This window comes from Melanostigma gelatinosum, assembly GCF_949748355.1.
Source record: "Melanostigma gelatinosum genome assembly, chromosome: 11".
NCBI classification, from domain to species: domain Eukaryota; kingdom Metazoa; phylum Chordata; class Actinopteri; order Perciformes; family Zoarcidae; genus Melanostigma; species Melanostigma gelatinosum.
The window spans coordinates 5221626-5234117 of NC_136644.1; the positions used below are offsets into that span (position 1 = coordinate 5221626).

The window sequence follows — 12492 nt, forward strand, 5'->3', positions numbered from 1 at the left end:
TTGCCTGTCTCTGTAGGTCTCATAACAACAAACTACAATCAGCCGCCTCTTAGCTCCCCCTCTAAAATCCAAGTGTCAAAAAAAACAACCCGAGGTTTCCTCTGAATGACTAAGCCCCGTGGTCCGAGTTGGGCCGCAAACCAACCTGAGCCCTCTCTGAAGGAGAGCACGCTCCCAGCTGACAATCAGCTCGCTCTGGTGTCAAAGCGCCCAACCTCCAACACCTCCATTGCAGAGCTAAGGCAAGAGAGAGAGAGAGAGAGAGAAGCCCCTTTTCATCCAAAGTGTCATTGGGATGAGACGTCATAACGGCAGAGAAGTCCCACCGGGGGGCAGGGCGGCCTCGGACTCTGTCTGGCATCCTGCTTGATTCCCACCAGTGCGTCCCATCCATGAGAAGAAAGATCCAGATGGGAAACGCAGATTAAGTTGATAAGTTGGCTGGTTGGATGTCAAACTGATCTCACTTCAGCAGCGGACTTTTGAAAGAGTTGTGTTATTTCTGTAGCTGATCACTATTTTTGTGTGTCCTATATTGCAAAGTGTGGAGCTCTGATCTTCCCACCCAGAGGTGCAACAACTTTCATTTCACCCTGTCACATTTTGATGACACAAACATCCCATTAAAGCCGAGTCTCTGCCTCACGTGCAGATGTTCGTGAGGTCAAAATGAAAATGCCCTGTGTATGCGTCACATGTGGCTAAAGGCAGGCATCACGTACAGGACCTTAGAGTTCATTCTTGTCCTATTTACCGGCTGTAAACCTGAAAGCAGCGTTTTATTGCTGTAGGAACAAACGTCACTCTTTGTGCCCCACAAGAAAAACAAATAACCCCCATTGAAGCCAATCAGATTTCAGATCCTCCTCGTGCAGCCACTCTCAGGCGCAGATGTTTCACACCTGACTCCACTGCATCCAGTTCTTCGGACGATGTTGCGTAGCACGAACCAGCCTCAGAGCCAAACGCGGTGGCAAATTCAGTGGCTCATTTCACTGTACATTTCCTGATGCCGAGATGCTCCATTTTTAACAGAAGCTAGATTTCTGAAAATACAAAGAGGTGAATTAACTTCACCGCGTACCGGCGTAGACGGCACTCACTCGAGTAATTCAAGGGGTCTGCAGTATATGTGGTCCGAGGGTCGTTTTAATTTCCAGTGGGAAACACCAAGGACAGGCCATCCCATCCACCACATCCTCTCTTCTGACCCTTTTACCGTTTTGTGTTTTTCTGAAACGCAAGTGAAGAATGTTGACGAGCTCTGTGCTCCTTTACGCTTGAGCTTTTAGGTCTACTGTCCTTCCCTCCATACACACACAAACACACGGTATCGTCAAAAGCTCCGATTCTGTCAGTGACCGAGTCTGTAAGTCTCTCTCTCCCCTTATTTGTCGGCCACTTCCAACATATTTCATAGAAGTTGACAGGTTGGCTCTCATGTCTCTCAACTCGCCCTCAAAGCACGGTTAAGGAATTGGATAATGGACTTTTCCACTCAGCATCAACTCAGTTATGTTGCGGTCTGCGGCAGCATGTCTGGGAGTTAAACTTTGAGTGGGGACCGGGGGAGTCTTTGTACCGTGGGGTTTGTATGAAAATTTTATAGCTGCATTTCTATCATATTTGGGGAAACTTTTTTTGTAATCTGTGATGATCAGTTTTGTCAGGCCGGGGAGCAGTCATTAGACACGGTTGTCTTTTAAGTTGTTAAAACCAATTAAAAATCAAGCAAATGTTTTGGTTTCAATCAGTTTTCTTCTGTGTATTTGCAGAGTTGAGAGATAATGTCGCTGCTGTCTTCTTTACCGTGTTTTGTGTCTTTCACACAAATATCCGTTACTTTGTAATCTGATGACGATGCGTTTCATCCACTTGTTTGTGATCTCTATTGTATACCATGGCTGTCCAAATATGTAGAGATGAAAGAATTTTTAGAGCAGTAGAAACTTTTATTTTTCACTCTTTGAACCAGCAACGAAGCCCGTCTGTATATTTTAACTGTCTATTCGTTTCTCTTAAATTGAAGTGAACTCTACATTTTAGGTGAAATTGCCCTTTATATTAAAAGCGCTGCATATTGTGAGCATACAGGTATTGAATGGGGTAGAGTGACACAGTTAACTCTTGCAAAGAGTTTTTCTTTTTTGTAAGAAACCAACCAGTTCAACATAACTTCTATATTGACATTGCATTTCTTGTATTATTTATTCATATCAATGAAACGTTCTCAGTTTTTAAGTAATGTTGAGGAAACATAACCGCAGATAAGAAATACTCTGTTTTTAACTGATTGTGGCAACTCTGAAGAGATTCTCTTTTTTGTACTTGATAGGACATTTCATCCTAGATAATAAAGTAATGTTTTTGACACCAGCTCTCCAAAGACTTGTGTTTTCTTTGAATATCTCTGCTCATCACAGACACACTGGAGAGTTTTATCTTACCTCAACATATCAAAAGTTTGTAAGAATCTTGAATTTGTTTCTGAATGTAATGTAGAGAAAGTGTACAGGACCTGGTCAAAAGCTTAGCGACCGATTTTGCAAAGGCGGGTGAAGATTGAGTTGCAATTGCTGAGACACGATGGAATGAATGCACGAGTCTGTTCCTGGTCCGTAGTGAAACCTTTACACCTCGACATTTAACGTCGGAGGAAAGAAAATAAAGAGACCCTCTATTACCTTTGGGACACGGTCGGGTGTGGCAGAAATAACATCTGTCTCATCCGTGTTGAAGAAAGGATCTGGCATCTATTCTGCAGAGTTTAGGTGTTTAGACAACATTGTGCTCAAGTGAGATGTAGAATTAAACATCGTCTGCATAGCAGTGATGGGAGATACCTTTAAAATAACGTATTATAGGCGAAAATAGAGATTAAAAAATAGAGCGAAAGTGCACGAAAAATGAGTTATCTGCCCATTGAGAGTTACAATGTAGTTTTAAAGCCTGTTTGATAGATACATAGGATATTTATGTTCATGTAGTTTAGACATAAGACAATGTTTACACAGTGTATTCTACAACATACATTTGCTCAATAAATGAATCGAGTAACAACAAATGAATCACCACCAACAATGCACAGATAGTGGGAGAAACCGAGGGCCCACCGCTCATTTTCCCCCCCACTGCCTCCTCGAGAATTCATCCGGCCGTACACGGCAACTTCAATGCCCTTCTTAACTCGGGTCAATTATCTGGACAAGCTCATGACCGCCGACACACTCGGACAAACTCTTCCTGTGATCAAATTACCAACATGACGCATAAAAGGTCGACCTTTCCCTCCTCTCTCACGCACCTCCCTCTCATGACCCCCGCCCCCCCCACTCAAACCGCTAAACGAATCCAGAGGCTCGTGTGGACGCTGCGATGTGGTATCCATCCACCGCCCTCGTCTCTTTCTCTCACTCCCCCCTTGTGGCTTGGGGGCTATCACACAGGAAGCTGTGTGATATTCCCACCTCCCTCTCCTCTCCAAGCCGCTTTCTTTCTCTCCCTCCTCCTCCTCCTTTACATCCTCTGCAATGAGGAATGTCCTCCCGCTGCGATAGTGGTCAAGATGTGGAGCAGGCTCCTGTTTCCTGCCCGCCTGCATCTGTTCCCTCCAGCGCTGATCCCAGATAGAGTCTTCCTCCAGCCTGGGAACCGACCGGCCGAGCTGACAGACGGCCTGAGGGGGAGAAAAGAGGCTTAGCCCTGCCTGCCTCGACGTCCAAGTTCTCAAGTTGGTCTCTCATCCCGGAGGCCAGACAGAGACCGTGGTTGTTGAACTCTAATTAGAGTGACTTACTTTGGGGGCTCCTTCCCATGCAATCACTGGGAAAGATAATGAGGAACAATGTTTCGGTCAGTGGGCAGATGTATGTGATAGCATGAGTTGGTTTGAAGACAAATAAACTCCTCACGGGGTCGTTGAGTACAAAACAAATGCACGTTTTTATTGGGTTCATGTGTGGGTAAGCAAAGTAAGCGTTCAGTGCAAGGTTTCCCTTTCATGAGCTCAGGGTCGAACGACGATCAAGCCAGAGATCTCTGATTAAATAAGAAGCGATCCCAACATGCCCTCTCCTGCCTAAATCCCCTCCCTGTGTCCCCCCCCCCCTCCTCCTCCTCATTCACCAGGGCCCCTTTTGATGTCCCAGTCTACTCGAGCAGATATTTTATCGTGGACACATAATTACAGTTCGAAAAATAAGCCGTTCTCATGCCAAGCAAAGGTCCAGTGTGCTGTCTCTCCCTTTTTCTCCCTCCTCCTCCTCCACTGGGGTTTGTCGCTGCTTTTTCAGGCCCTTCATTGCCTCCCTTTGGTCCTTGTAACAATAATAGTGCATTTCCTGCTCACCAATAACAACCACATGTGACAACATGCACGGGGGTCGGGAGTTACAAAACAATAGTATTGGGTGCTATACAACATTTTGCATTCACATCAATTTAGAAGCATTATTTAATCAAAGGAATCATCAGGACTGAAATGTGGGATTTGTACAATGAGATCCAAGGTTCCCGCATAAAATGTACGACGCAACTGACAATGTGTGTTTGTGTGGAAAACAAGTTTCTCTTCAGTGTCCTGTTGAAGTGTTGTTTTCTCAAACTCAATTGTTAAACATGGGAGCATGCTTTAAGACGCTACTGCCCCAGCAAGAAAAACAACAATAAACCAATGATCGTATCTGTGCTTGGATTATAGTGGGAATACAGAGGCTGGATCTGACTCAGCAGAAAATAAAAATTGGCTTGCTACGCGCACATGGATAAAACAGAAACACGCCCATACGACTGCTGATGCAATATGACAAAATAATACCCATTCTATAAACTCATTGTGTGGCTTCGTGTTCTTCAGATGAGCCACATTCCCTTTAAAAGTGAGACAATTTTATACCTTTTCATCGTAGGGACTTCATGAACCAGCCATGAATGAATGTGGAGCTGCTATTTTGAGGAAATGATAGTGGGGATACCCTTGTGTGATGCCCCAAACGTTACAAAATGATGGTGCGAAATCCATTTAATTGAAGCTGCTTGTGTTTTAAATCAAAGAGACCACAAGTCCGCGCTTCAGCAACTTTACAGAGGAGTGAAAAATATGAACCGTCAGAGCAGTCCATGTGAAAATAAATCCATGCCTTCTGCAAAATGTCTTCCGTCTTGCACAATACTGATTGGTTGGTTATGATGGCTTCAGGTGAGCTGCAATGTCTCTTCCCCTGCAGCAGGGGGCGACAGTCTTATCTTTGGTTCACCTACACCTGGAGCGGGTGGCCTCCAGGGCCTTCTGGTGCCTCCGCTTGTTGAACCTCTTGACGTAGTTGTTGCTTCGCAGGAGGCCGTCTCCGGGCTTCAGTTTGCCCCCGAGTAGGTTCAGGAGGTCACTGGGAAAGTGGCGCCTCCGGTGGTAGATCTGGCCCATCATGATGTATCTGGTCCCTTGGGAACGAATGGGGTAAATGTTGAAATGAGCGGCAGGACGCACACACTGGAGCATTGTTTGCACTGAACAAAGTGGATGTCACTGCTTCTGCTGATCTCAGGAAAATAGAGTTCCCACACAAGAATATGTTGATGGAAACTTCTTAATTCATGGGTCATGACACTTCTGTTTCTTCTCTAAATCTGATCTAAAGTATTTTATTCTTTAATAAACCTCTAAATGAATAACAACTTAATGTAGTTAAGGGATACACTTTCACAGTTTATAGAGTTTCTTTTTTACTAAACAAAACAGATTTCCTCATGTCGGCGTTTTGTCTCGTGAGGCTTGTGAGCGACCGTGCTCCACTCACCGAGCTTGATGTCAGGGCAGGGCTTGCTGCACTTGTAGGTGTCCAGGACCAGAAGGCGAACTTTCAAGAAAAAGCTCTCTGGGGTCACATAGAGACGACTCATCTTGTAGAAGCCGTCACTGCTCACCATCAGTGTAATGAGGCGTATTCCTTTACGCAACACATCGATGTCGTGAACTATCCCGTTGACGGCTGTTAAAGGGACAGGACAAACATTAGATATGACAACATCACACATACGTTCAGTCTTCATGCTAAGCTAAGCTAACCGGCTGCTGGTTGTAGCTTCAGACGTATCGTATAGGCCTTTACATGAAGGTGGTATCAATCTTCCCAATTCAGATATATTGAAATAATTCTTTAAAATGTTACTTATAGTCTCAGAATGAACGTTTGGCTGCCACAGCTGTTTGCTACATACAGTAGTTTATTATCAAAACTCTCCTTTTAAGCAGTAGATAGTGATGAGTTCGTTAATATCTACCTCCATAAAGCCAGGGATGTATTCAAAATGATCAGGCGTGTTAATTAATTGACCTTTGTGGAGCTTCTTAAGCTATTTTACTTAAGTTTGTGACAAAAGCACTATCTTGGTCTCAGGCGGGATTACGTACCAAACTCACTGTAGCAGTAATACTCTCTCTCCTCCTTCTCCTTCCTGCACTCGCTCATGCAGAAGGCGTCATGTGTGAAGTCGGACTCTGCGGAGAAGAAGACAAGCAGACGACAGGATGGAGGGATGAGAAGAAGAGGGACATGAGTCTGCTGCCACCACCTCATTCCAGCGGCATTAGAGAAGAACAAGGGTGTCATTACAAAACACAGGCGTCGCATTCCTCCACATGGGACTGGAGGAGGCCGTGTGTGTGCATGTGTGTGTGTGTGTGTGTGACACATGTTCCATCTTAATTACAATATCAGGACCTTCTCACTGCTTTGCTTTAGTTTCGTTACCACCTCATTGCACACAAAGGGAAACACTGACAGCCAGATTTAAGGGGAAGTGGTTGTAATTAGTGGCGTAGGATGTTCACTCACTAACAGCGGACGGGTTCAAACCATCACTGTCTTTATCACTGTCTGAGTGAACTCTATGAACTCTTGCGTACATTATATCACTGCATGACTGACTCATTCCCACAAAGGTAAAAACGAACGTGTCTTATTTTCGGCGGTTCGTGAGGTGGTATTTTGGAGCCTTCTATTAGACCAGAGACTGCGGAGAGTGACGGGAAATGTGGGAACAGAGAGGAGGGACCACGTGCAACCAAGATCCTCGGTCAGACTTAACCCAGGGGGCATTGCAAACACATGGACGGTATGTTCGACCTATAGGCCACCAGGATGCACCAACAAATTTGGCTTTTGAGCACTTGTTTCCTTTTTGTTCAAAGACATTTTGTTAAATTTGTGGTTTTGTCAAGACTTGCCCTTTTTGTGGTCAAATGTTAAGATATGCCTCTTTTAACTTTGCAGGAGATACATTTCACATTAGAAAGGGTTAAAGGAAAAATGTCGTGCTAATTTTCAGGTTCAGATAGGTTCAGATAGAGCAAAGATAATATTTTCCCAGATGGTTAAACTCTTACATAATTTCAATCTTTGGAAATGATCTCAAAAGGGGAGTTTAAAAAACGAATAAAGCTCAAGCTCAATAAAGTAACAATCAAAGATGCTGCTGTATATGTGGACAACCCTGTATCGATGCACAGGTCAGGACACAACAAATCTTCCCGTACCTCGTCTCAGGATGTCAAACTGGTAAAGCAGGCTGGAGGAGCGCCGGTTGAAGACGACTGGCGGGCGGCTGTGGTTCCGGGTCGCTGCGCCGATACCAGACTGATAGAGACTGGACTTTCCTGGCCGGTTCTCCTCTTGGTCCAGTCGTCGGTTGGGGGGATCCCTGCGCGGTGAAGGGGCCGGGTGGTGCGGCTGAGTCTGAGGCTGTGTGAGGGGTGGACCCCTGGATCTGGAGTTGGGGTGTCCATCTGGTTCCCCCTGCTGAGGAGGACTGATGTTGGACTGGGTCTCCTGATGGGTTTTCTGCACAGTGCGGTTGGTGACGGCGGCTGTGGCTCCACTCAGCGGGGTTTTGGGGAGCAGTCCAGCAACTTCTCCTCGGGCTTTCTCGCTGTTGTGCTCCACCAGACGGTCGCTCTTGGGGGCCTTTTTGCTCTTGTTGTGGGGGCCATGGTGGCGATGGATGGGGACCAGGTCACTGTGCTTCGGCCAGACGGCAGAGGGTAGAGGATGCAGGGTGAACTTGGACTCGCCGGTCTTGCTGCTCTTCTCGAGAAGCTCATTGATGGGCAGGGAGGGCTCTTTGACCACCACCCAGCTCTGGTTGTTTAGAGCCGGATCACCAAAGCTGGTTTGACCCTTTTCTATCAGAGTGTACAGCTCTGGGTTGACACAAACGAAAGGTTGCACGTCAGTTAGACATTTCCTTCTCTTCGATTTGGTGCGTTCATGTGATATCAAAGCCCCTTTGCTTCTACAGTAAAATACAACAATGGTTTTATTTAATTGACATGATGTTCCTTAAAAACACAATATTAAGGGTTTTATTCAGCTTAATAAAGTATTAGTTCGTGTTGACTGGAGGTTTATCAGGAACTTTGATCATGAGAACTTACTCAAGAGTATGACACTCACTCAATCTACAGCTCAGATCGATTTTATAATGAACCCCAATCCATCAAAGTTATGAAATGCTGCCAATTATTGTTCACTCAGCATTTTATCAAAATCACACACTTGTTCTGGGATGTAATATTTCCTCATGGGAATCATGCAGACAAAACTTTCCTCAGAATCGTTCACCTTTTTTTGTTTTAATTTGATTTTATATGTTCTTTGACAAACACCAGAATAATGCTGATGTAAGGGATATCGTATTGGTGAGATCCAAAGCTACAAATTGCCTCGGAATTGAACAGTAAATCCCAAAATACATAAATCACAACAGAGCATGTTGCTGTGAAATTGTATTTGTTCAATAAATATACCTCATTAAAAGAAGGCAACAAGTGAGCGCATAGAAGAAAAAATAAACGGTTTTCTTCAACAAGAAAAAATGTACAGAGCTACAAATAGGCCTACTACATTTAAATAAAAAAGAGTACACTCACCATTGACAGCATGCTCCTCTGTCTTGTCAAGAGGAAACCCTAGAAACAAGAGAAACAGAATAATCCCGGTCATCCTCGATGATCAGTGTGGACACCCTCAAAGGTCTGCTGCAGAGACGGGATTCCTGGCATTTTTATACGAGCGGCTCAGGAATGACATGCGATGGGACGGAGAGGGAGTCGGTGGGACGTCCCTAAAACAGAAGTAAACACTTTGACATGACACTCCTTTCATTCATAAATGGATTCTATGCTGCCAAAGCTTTTTACAATATGGGAGGGGAAATACGGTTCTGTGTAGCCCAAGTATGATCTTTTGTTTACCAAGTAAGAGTTATGTAAAGTGTGATTTTCTCTTCTCTTATGTCTCATCATCAAAATCTTCTGTACTGGTGGTTTTCTTGCTTTGGTTTTTTTTAGACAACTTGCTGGACAGCGTTACATACACTCAACTTCGGGATAAGTGATACAAGCAACTTCTCAACAACCTCTCCAGTAACCTTGATGCGAGGCGGAGGTGACGGTGTAGTCTGCCAGTGTATTACATTTAAAGGTGGCTTCACTGCCCTCTAACGGCCACAACGAGGAACTGCAACACATCGTTAAATTAGATCGCTTCAAGAAAATTAGCATATTCTTAAATGAGAGTCTAGTGGTCACAGTTTTTTATCCTTCATTGTACGAATAAGAACATGTATTTGAACACTCGTAAAAAAAATACAAGTATGATTAAATATTACTGCATCTTGTATAAACAGTATTCAAAAGTGTAGAATTGTGAAGATATATAGAAGGCAAGGCAAGGCAAGGCAAGTTTATTTGTATAGCACATTTCAACAACAAGGTAATTCAAAGTGCTTCACATAAAACCATTAAAAGCATCAAAACATAAGGCAAAATAAAAGGAGATTTTAAAACAATTAAAGAAACAGTGTAAGAAATAAAATTCAGTAGTAAAATGCAGAAATGCAGGAAATTGATGAATATATTAATTGAATGTGGTTCAATTAAAGGCAGCAGCAAACAGAAAAGTCTTCAATCTTGATTTAAAGGAGCTGAGGGTCTCAGCAGACCTGCAGCTTTCTGGGACTTTGTTCCAGATATGTGGAGCAGAAAAACTGAACGCTGCTTCTCCATGTTTAGTTCTGACTCTGGGAACAGAAAGTAGACCGGTCCCAGACGACCTGAGGGGTCGGGATGGTTCATAAGGTAGCAGCAGAGCAGAGATGTATTTTGGCCCTAAACCATTCAGTGCTTTGTAAACCAACAGCAGGATTTTAAAGTCAATTCTTTGTTGGACAGGAAGCCAGTGCAAAGACATCAGAACTAGAGTGATGCGATCCACCCTCCTGGTCTTAGTGAGGACTCGAGCTGCAGCGTTCTGAATCAGCTGCAGCTCTCTGACGGACTTTTTACAGAGACCTGTAAACACACCGTTACAGTAGTCCAGTCTGCTGAAGATAAATGCATGGACAAGTTTTTCCAAATCCTGTTGAGACATAAGTCCTCTAATCCTTGATATATTCTTCAGGTGATAGTAGGCTGATTTTGTAATTGTCTTGATATGGCTGTTCAGGTTGAGGTCTGAATCCATAACTACACCTAGATTTCTGGCTTGGTTTGTGGGTTTTAACATCAGTGACTGAAGCTGAGCGGTGATTTTCAATTGTTCGTCCTTGGTACCAAAAACAATTACTTTTGTTTTATCTTTGTTTAATTGAAGAAAATTCTGGCACATCCAGTTGTTGGTTTGTTCAATGCAGTTACCCAGCCCTTGTATGGGATTATAGTCCCCTGGTGACATAGTTATGTAGATTTGTGTGTCGTCTGCATAATTATGATAACACACTTTGTTGTTTTCCATAATCTGAGCTAGTGGAAGCATGTAGATGTTGAACAGAAGAGGCCCCAGTATTGAACCTTGGGGAACACCACATGTCATTTTAGTCTGCTCTGATGTGTAATCAGCTACAGACACAAAGTATTCTCGGCCCTTCAAGTAGGATTCAAACCAGTTAAGTGCTGTGCCAGAGAGTCCCACCCAGATTTTTAGTCTTTCTAGGAGTATGGCATGGTCGACCGTGTCGAATGCAGCAGAAATATAATAAAGAAAAAAACAGAAAAGTTTTACAGAAAGGCTTGAGTGAGGATATGCTGAGATCATCATGTTGCTTATTCATTCAGTATGGCAGTTTGTGTGCTTTTGTGAGTTGCCCTCACATCTCATGTGATGAAGGTGCTGGAGAGGCTGGTCTTGGCCTACCTCACTGGACCCTCTGCAATTTGCATACCAGCCTCATGTCGGAGTGGACGACGCCATCATCTACCTGCTGCAACGAGCTCAGTCGTACCTGGACGCAACCGGTGGCTCTGTGAGAATCACTTTCTTTGATTTCTCCAGTGCATTCAACACCATCCAACCACTGCTGCTGAGTGAGAAGACACGTCCACCGTCTCCTGGATCACTGACTGCCTCACTGACCACAGTTTGTTCTACTGGGCCGTTTGCTGTCTGATACGGTGGTCTCAGTGATATTGGAGCCCCACAGGGAACTGTTCTGTCTCCCTTCCTGTTCACGTTATACACCACTGACTTCCAGTACAACTCGGGGTCATGCCATCTGCAGAGGTTCTCTGATGACTCTGCAGTGGTCGGGTGGTCCAAGACCAGAGAGATGGTGGTCGACTTCAGGAGGAAGACGACGGCTCCACAACCGCTGAGAGTTGTGGGAGAGGATGTGGACATGGTGGAGGAGTACAAGTTCCTGTGTGTTTCATCGACAGCAGACTGAACTGGAATCAATGCTGTGTACAAGAAGCGGATGAGTCGACTCTATTTCTTGAGGAAACTTCGATCCTTTAACATGTGCAGCAAGATGTTGGAGATGTTCTACCAGTCTGTTGTGACCAGTTCATTGTACTTCTCCATAGTCTGCTGGAGGGGGAGCATTGGAGCCGGAGACAACAACAGACTTAACAAACTGGTTAAGAAGGCCGGCTCCATCATTGGCTGCAAAATGCACACTCTGGAAACGGTGGTGGAGGGGAGGACACTGAAGAAACTATTATCCATATTGGATCACCCCGACCACCCTCTCCACCACCTCCTGCAGGGACATCGGAGCACTTTCTCCAGCAGACTCATCCAGCTCCACTGTCACAATGACAGATACAGGACAACATTCCAGCCCACTGCAATGAGACTGTACAATAAATCACCTCTGGCCAAATCATCATTCACTTGACTACAACATCGCTACACTGTCTTTGCACTACTGTTTAGTTTATCTAGTTAGTTCAATTAATCCTATTGTATTTCATTGTATATACTGTGCATCTTTTATTTTACTTAATATTTTTACATTTTTTACACTGTCACTCTGATTGCTTGCAGATTTTTTTCTGCTGTAGCGAACAAATTTCCCCTTGCAGGATGAATAAAGTATGTATCTATCATTTGCGTTTTTTTTAAATTACATTTCTTGTATTCTGGCTACAGAAAATACAATTTAACTTTATTGCAGAATATGGCGCTGTAGATTGGCTATTTTTACTGAGATTGTTCA

The 12492-nt window shown here is 44.2% G+C and overlaps 2 protein-coding genes across 4 annotated transcripts in view; one reads left to right on the forward strand and one right to left on the reverse strand.

Moving 5' to 3' along the window:
* The window catches only part of LOC306784630 (nucleosome-remodeling factor subunit BPTF-like), a 39717-nt gene extending 37351 nt beyond the window's left edge, over window positions 1-2366 (forward strand). For all 3 annotated transcript variants that reach the window (XM_079278668.1, XM_079278665.1, XM_079278667.1), the window contains one exon: window positions 17-2366. In XM_079278668.1, the coding sequence (XP_079134794.1) occupies window positions 17-53 (37 nt within the window). In that variant the 3' untranslated portion in view covers window positions 54-2366. The remainder of the gene's footprint in view (window positions 1-16) is intronic.
* Window positions 2367-4180: 1814 nt separating this feature from the next.
* Window positions 4181-9023, reverse strand: LOC306784250 (uncharacterized protein). Its single transcript, XM_079278136.1, has 5 exons — window positions 8927-9023; window positions 7535-8197; window positions 6410-6496; window positions 5796-5987; window positions 4181-5439 (listed from the first exon to the last, which is right to left on the reverse strand). Exons 1-5 carry the CDS (start codon window positions 8997-8999, stop codon window positions 5252-5254), a joined length of 1203 nt encoding a protein of 400 aa, XP_079134262.1. The 5' UTR covers window positions 9000-9023; the 3' UTR covers window positions 4181-5251.
* Between the last annotated feature and the right edge of the window lie 3469 nt (window positions 9024-12492).